General features: G+C 28.3%; 1 protein-coding gene across 1 annotated transcript; it reads left to right on the forward strand.

Annotated features, from left to right (window-relative positions):
- Window positions 1-1554: 1554 nt before the first annotated feature.
- On the forward strand, window positions 1555-7765 carry LOC126898280 (uncharacterized). The gene is made up of 6 exons (XM_050672220.1): window positions 1555-1634; window positions 1708-1828; window positions 2015-2128; window positions 3740-3878; window positions 4535-4639; window positions 7584-7765. The coding sequence occupies exons 1-6, from the start codon at window positions 1582-1584 to the stop codon at window positions 7763-7765; spliced, it is 714 nt and encodes a 237-aa protein (XP_050528177.1). The 5' UTR covers window positions 1555-1581.
- The last annotated feature ends 556 nt before the right edge of the window (window positions 7766-8321 follow it).

Below are 8321 nucleotides of genomic sequence, written 5' to 3' on the forward strand. Positions count from 1 at the left end.
TTTATTTTCTAATGGCGAAACTTGCGTAATATTAGTAGTTAACTTTTAAGGCACATTTTTTCTTAGTGTCATTTTCATTAAAACTTATATTTTTTTTATTCCTAATATTCTTTTCTAATAATAATCTCAACTTACCTAGAGCAAGAATCTTTTTTAAATATTTCCTGCCCAACTGTAGGTTGATCGTTAATAAATAAAAAATTATACTTATTGGATTTAAGGTGCTGGATTTTTAATTTTTGTTACTATATAATTTTACTGGTATGATATATCAGAGAAAAAAAGAAAAACGGAAGACGAACAATCAATGCATAAAATGGCAGATGTTATGATGCCGTTATCAAAATTTTTTTTAAATAAAATAATTTTTATGATAAATATAACAAATTTTATGCATTAAATAATTATATATTATTTATAATATTATATATATTTAAAATACTTCATATATGATGAAATTAAAAATATTATTTTTGATTTAGAAACAGAAGTCATCCATCACAAATAGAACCTAATCGAATCATAGAATTATCAAGGCCAAAAATTAGATACCATTACACGTAAGAGTATAATTTAAAAAGAAAATATTTCATTTCATTTCTATAGATTTTAACTATTTGAGGTACAATTAATTGTCTGTTATGTTAAAGTTTTCATGAATTGTTGAATTATTTTAAATGTTTACATATGTACGTGTCTTCAATTTTAAGCTGACAATTAGGAATTTACGGCCCGTCATAGAGTGTTTCAAAAATCGTGAGTAAAAAAAGAGCCACGGTACAGTATTAAAACCTGCGACCCAAGGCGTCGTAGATATAATACATTACCACTAGGCTACTGTGAACTTATGATTCAGATCCCGATACACTTTCATATAGGTTAACAACGCGATGTGCGACTGAGGGAAACACCGTGTCAACAGTCATAGGACACTACTCTAAAATCTTAAGGATGAATGGCCAGAAATAAAAACACCTAAAGTCTATAAGATACCGTGTTATTCTACCGTTATTGTAAATTAGACATTGGACAAACAGGAAGGGCTATGGCAACAAGAATAAATGAACACGAAAATGTGGATTATCAAAGAGCAGAAAATCTACTGTAGCTGAACACGCCAAAATTAGTGAACACGAGATTCAATTTGACAAAGTCAAAATATTGAACAAAGAAGCTCATTTTGGCAAACAAATGTACAAAGAAACAATAAAAATCGATAAATGTCCAGAAAATTACATCAGAGAGGTTGGTTGAAAATTAGCTTGACTTAGTTAATCTTAGTTATCTATCATACACAATGCAATAAGAAGATAAACAACAAAGAAAATAACTTCATGTGTAAAAAGACTGTATTTAACAAAACAGAAAAAGCCAGTTTAGAAAATAAATAGTTAAATGCAACAAAGCCGTAAACAACAACGAATTGACAGTAGTTATTAATAATAGATAATCACTATCGACGTTTCAGTCATCAGCCGATTTAAAAATAAACTGCAAACAAGCCAAGGCAACAGTATACTTACAATCACAAACCTGTGACTATTGCTCCGAAGATTCTGTAACGAGTCCAAAACTGAAGACATGTATAAATATGTAAACATTTCAAATATTAATTGTCTTTTAATTACTAAAATGTAATATTAAAAACTAAATTAATTCTAGTCGTTAAATTTGTAAATTTTTATAAAATATATATTATCTTTCTAGAGAAGTGTATACAAGGAGACGGTTTAGAAGTCTCAAAGAATTTGAAGACCATTTAGAAAGATTAGATGAGTTATCTACTCCTCGAAAATCATCAAGCGTATCAAGTGATTTCACATCTAAAGTGAGAACAGTTGAGACTCGTATTACATATAGTGTCCATTGTCTTAATTAAAGTCCAAAGAATATTTAAGTGCGAGTGTGTTAATGATGGAAATCTATATATTTATGATCTAAAATTATCCCAAATATCAGAAAAATGTTTAAATTAGTCTTATTTATTTTTATTTCATTTCGCAAATATTTTCAGCATTACTACCCAAGAATTCCACTGAGAAAATTATCAACAAGATTAGATAAACTGTCGATACCAATTAAGCGTAATGACTTTATAAATTTAAAATCAGACGAAGAAACATTTTCCGTAATCATTGAGTTTTTTTCTTTCAATACTACGTAGTGATTATTTTAACATTAGCTACTTGATTACTCTTTAAATATGTTAAGAAAATTATTTCTCGTGATTTAAATTTTATAAATTTCTAAATTTTTCAATTACTAAGTACTTTTTATTCATCTCTTATAACTTATATAATAAGTGAAAGAACTTTAAATAAAACTTAAAACTTCAACTTTATTCGTAGTTTTCATTTTTATCCAAAAGAATATTTCTAATAGTTCTTATGTTTTGTAAACCAACATTTTTGACGAGTACGTAATATAATCTATTTTTTACTATCTCTCTGGATTCTCCTTTAACTTTATTTATTTTGTTTGCTACATATGTTTGCTTCACAACTACAAGATTTACATTTAATGTTAGATTTGATATTTCAAATTTTTTTATGAGTTAAACCAAAAACAAGAATTATATATAAATATATCTAAATGACATTTCTAAACTTATTATTTTGCACGTCGGTAGCTTTTGTTATAGTGGTTCAAATATCTGAATCAACATTTGAAATGATATCTTCAATTTGTTCAAAATTGTTACAAAAGTATTCAATGTTGTCTAACCAAGTACCCAACCGAGTAATGATTGGCACAGGTGAAAGACACAAATTAGAATATAACTCCTTAAATTTTAGTACTCAGCTAGGAGCTTTTAAGAAAAATTTTATACTGCCGCGATTAATGAATCACCTAAGGAAAACTGTAATTTGGTTTGGAATACTCTAAACTAAATTTTGTATTGGCGACATAGCAACATTTGATGTTTCATCAATTGAGATCCATATGGAACATATTTTAATGATAAAATTAATTTTTGAAACCGTTATTTTCAACTTCAATGTATTTTTTTTTAGTTTTTAAATCTGGAAATGCTTGCTCAGTGCGTTATTCCAATATTTTATAAGTTAAATTTACTAAGTGGAAAATTCTGAGTAAGTTTAATTTTCCTTTCTTTATTTTCTTTGTGCTTTATTGTGTTTATAGCTGAGTCTTCAAATACCGTTAGGAATAAGATATAGACTTTCCACAAACTAGACAAGTAATACGTGATCAGTCTTAAAAGTTTCTTTAAGGAAAATACCAAGTAACACTTCCTTTTCTGTTGTTAACAATTTCGGCGTGATGGAAGCAGAGGTAATATTAGAAACTAGACTATCTGAGCTATATGACGAAATGGTGACATTAAACATACCTATCTTAACATATTTATTACATCATCGTCTATTAATACAAACCAATACAATGAAATTCCTATCATGATAATAGTAATTCTTAATATGTTATTTCCTTTTACAGGAACTTTTGTACAAAAATACGAAATGTTTAAAAAATATGTATTTATACTAACATTTGGGAAATTATGTATAATAATAAATTTTTATTTTAATTGGGGTGTTATTAACATGATTATTTTTAATCAGAATCAAGGAATCAGTATGCAATAAAATAATGTATTTATATAATAATCCAATATTAATTAATATTTATTATTTTAAGAGTTATCAAGTGGATAGCGTTATAATTATAACCTTGTATAATTATTGATTTTTTTAAAATCTAGTGGTAATTAACATTTTAGGTGAAAAAATCTTCTCTAAAATTTGTAGCAAGTGAACGAATTAAACAATTAGCGACACATCGGCCCTTACATCCAAGCACAATCAAAGATCTTAATTATGATCCTTATGCAAAAATAAAATGCGCACTAAAATTTACGCGTAAGACATACTGCTATTTAATACTCTATATTAAAAAAATAATTATAAAAATTCAATTATACAAATAAAAATAGTTCATCATTTGTTTCTAGTTCTATTATTATAATAACGATTGCAGGTTGTACTGTTGAAACATATAATTAATAAATTTATAAAAATCACAATAATCTTTTTTTCATAAGTATTTACGTACTTTATTACCATGCATAGAAAGTCCTATATACGTTTCATAAAAGAATAATAAAATCTGACACCACAAAATTTAAAACCTAGTATATATGAAAAACAATACTGAAAATGTCAAAAAACTATTATTCATTCGTAACTATATAAAAACTAGATTTAATTCAGATAAAAATAAACATCGTGAACCTTAAAATAGTCTATTAAAAAAATTCCTACATTTTTAATTTCATTATTTACACTATTTAATGCACTGTCCATAAATTGTATTAAATATTTGTGCTTAAAACATGATTTTGAAAAAATATTACTTTCCTAAATGAACAAAGTTATTAATATAATTTATAATTGTTAAAAACAAAGGTTTGATAAATATTCACACTTGTACAAAAAATGATTAACGTTAAACGATTTATTTTTGATTATAACATTTCATATTCAAAGCTAAATATCATTATTTTTTTCAATTGCAGCATCTGAGAGAATTTTGAAATTGGCCAAACCAAGTTCTTGTAGAAGTGATGATAATAGTAGCCGACGATCGAATAATAATTTAACACGAAGTAGATCTAAAAAAAGTATATAATAGAAACTATTCCAATTGTGTGTAATGTTATTTATTTCATTTAATAATAGAACGTTTAAATAAATACACTTCTTTATAGATCTTTTTTCATTATTATTGGTTTCATATATTTATCAATTAATTAACAATAAAGTAATTTTAAGTTCATCCCTAACACCTTATAAGGATGCAATATTTATTTTTTGTAATGGTTACATATTACAAGCTCATAAGATAAAAAGTATGTAATCAAGAAAAACAAGCACAAAGTTTGAACCCACCCGAAGTGCTATCAACTTGTACATTCTGTAGTATTATAGTAAAACACCCATTTATAACAATTGATATTAGTTGTAGTAGGTACATTCTAACACAATCAGAAAGAGTGACAATGAGATTGTTGTATTAGAATAATATCTAAGTCTTAGATGACAATTAGGCATATAATTTATAATGTATGCATATGATAACCAGAGATGTGTTAGGATTTTGTATTTTAAGTTATCCACAATTAACGCTATACCTATACTCTCTCTTATATGTTCATTCTTTATACTATTTCTCTAGTCACTCCACTCACTTGATAAAATAATCTCGTTCTCAAATCTGGGACCATGCCCAATGTAGATAGGTCTTTCTTTTCTAATTCCTCTAATATTTTGCATCTTTTTAATTTATTTATTTGGTCAATTATTCTTTTATGTTCCTCTGTTGCTCCCAGTACCTCAATATGATTTTTTTCTCACATTTTTATAAAAAAAATGTTTATTTATTCTAGATAAATGTGAGTATATTAAATATAATATGAAAAATTGTATAAAGAAAAAATCTAGCCAAGTCTCCTTGGTGACTGTCCTATTCGCCCCCCATTAAATCCGCCACTGTCTGTGTCACAGTTCATTATGTAATCTAATGACTGCTCATTTACTAACATAGCTATAAAACGTTGAGCCTTAACATCTGTCATCAACCATTTTTGTTCCACTTATTCTAAACGCAATTGTTCCTCTGTTTTTGTTAATGTTTTATTATTTAAATTGGATATTCATAACTTTCATCTATTACAAAAAACAACACATCATATGATTTTAATATTCCGTTATTTGAAATTTCTATTTTTCCCCATTTTCATTGCCGTTTAGTTCGTTAATTTTTATAGATTCGTTTTCCATTATAACGAATTTCCTATACACTGTCTGCACACAATAAAAAATTATAATAATATTTAACATGATCAACGCACTTATTACGCGAACGTAGTAAGTTTAACACTTTAAATTTCACAATTAATTATATTACTAAATAAAATCTAAATACTGAGTACAGGGCCCATAACTTGTTGTATGGAATAGGTTACCTATTTAAAAGATTTAAAAATTATTCATAATATAATAGTATATAATATAAGAGATGTACAATGGCAATGGGTAACTTTACTAGATAAACGGCAAAACTATGACTAAATTGTAAACATGTATACAATACATCAAATAAAATAACATAATAGAGAAAGGAATGTGTCCCTTTGGACCTTGTACTATAATAACATAAGTAAAAATACATTAAACTGTTATCTTAAATTACTGTACCAGTGTGTTGTTTAGTACTGTTACGTCGCTATTTAGGGGTTTAGCCTAAATGCCCGTCGACAGTATTCTAGCTGGCTAGGCTATATCTACCTTAGGTACTGAAGTTTCCTATTTAATTTATATTCCCTTAGAGGAACTACCAAGGGTCGCACTACAATATATATATATAACACTTTAGGTTAACAACGATATAAATAAATATTTATTAAGCAATTTAAATATTAAATGGATAATACAACCTGCTGGACACCTAGAGATGTTATAATCCAACAGGGAGCTGACGGCGACACACACACACACTATAATATACGGGGTAGCGAAGTTAAGTTAATTATCAGGCAAAAGTAGTGATCGCGAAGATGGTAAAATGTCAACTGTCGATAGGGATATCTTATTATGGCACATTGGCCGTAAATTGCAAAAAGTGTTTATGTGTGCAGTCCGCCCTCCTGTTAGTATTGCTGTATGTCACTGTGTTAATTATATATATATATATATTAAACGGTACAACGATGTTATGGGAGACAGAGATATGGGCACATGCAAATGTGATCGTATCAGTACTGTAAACAGTTATATCTTTTTTAAATGGGCTATTAATTTAAGTAAGTGAGATTTGAAGGTCTGATGCAATAAAATAAATATTATTTTAAAAAATTTACATTGAAACATATTAATTCAGCATCTACTTGATTTGAATGTTGGTCTGATTTGCACAAAGACTCATCGAATTGTTCATCCTGAGTGATCTGGGCAGATACCCTTTACGTGGCTCTGAGGATTTTTTTGTGTGTGTAAGTGTATATTCAAATCTAGGTATAAAAAAACATATATTCTAAAATTGTACCTTTTGAGCTAGACCCCCGCCCGCTTCACTCACTCACCCACCAATCGGTGACGGTGGAGGAAGTGTACGAGGGAATTAAACCCAACGTAAACTAACCTAATGCAATGGCGTTGGGAGAGAGAAAATGAAACCCAACGTAAACTTACAATTTTATCATGGACGACCAGACGCTTAGGTAAGCATATTTTTCAACATTAAAGATGTCGTCGTACAGTAATGATTATTGTCGTATGGATTTTATGAAAACAATGGCAACGTTTGTCGTTATGGCATTATAATTTCTCGGAATTTTATCGTCTACCAGACCCCCTAATAAATAGGCGTGTGTAACTTAATAGGAAAAAATTGTGCCACTGTCTGTGTTTTATTAATATTAAATGTACAGCTATAATTTCTAAGAATTTTATCATCCGCTACCAGACAGACGCTTAGGTAAGCATATTTCCAACATCAAAGTACCACCATACAGTAACAATCACTCTCATATGCATTTTATGATAAGAGTTCAAGTATACTTTTAGAGATGATAACGAACAATGGTCAAATCTACTACTATCTTTGTTTGTTTTGTTTTTTCTATCCACTTGAAGTAAAAGAAAAGCAAAAGCATAGAAAGTCATTGTTTCGTCATTTGGGAAAAGCTCGTCCTATTGTAAAAACTGATCCAATTACATCCTTAACACCCGAAGAAAATAATATATGATACAGAGCTTTAGCGATCCCTTTTCATCTCAGGATGAAGAAATAAAGATGGAAAGTTCAATAAAAAATGAATCTCCTACATCTCAGGAAGAAATAAAGACGGTAAATGTCGATAAGCCTAAACGCTCGTTTTCCAGCGAAATGCAGTGAGAACATTTTTCAAAGTGGTTGTTAAAAATGGACCCGGTTTACAGTATGTGAAAGATAATGATTTTAACATGGGTAATACTACGATTAATATAACGGATGATTTTCCAACTATTAAAGTTGGGGCATTAGCACCACGACTACTAAGTTATGGGCTTTATCAACTATTATTTAAAAGTAAACCTGCAGTTGGTTCATTCAATAAAATGGATTTCTCGGATTATAAAACTTTACTACTTTACACTGATGCCCATTTAGGTCGAGATGGAAAATTGAAAAGTAATGTAAGTTATAAATATAAATATATCATTAGTACCTTATGTCCTCCGAAAACAAGCAATGGTGTTAACCTACAAAATTTTAAACAAAAGACCTAAAGAACACGTATATTAGAACTTTTACACGCAGCA

Source organism: Daktulosphaira vitifoliae, unplaced genomic scaffold (genome assembly GCF_025091365.1).
Source record: "Daktulosphaira vitifoliae isolate Bord-2020 unplaced genomic scaffold, ASM2509136v1 Scaffold_2, whole genome shotgun sequence".
Lineage (NCBI taxonomy): Eukaryota > Metazoa > Arthropoda > Insecta > Hemiptera > Phylloxeridae > Daktulosphaira > Daktulosphaira vitifoliae.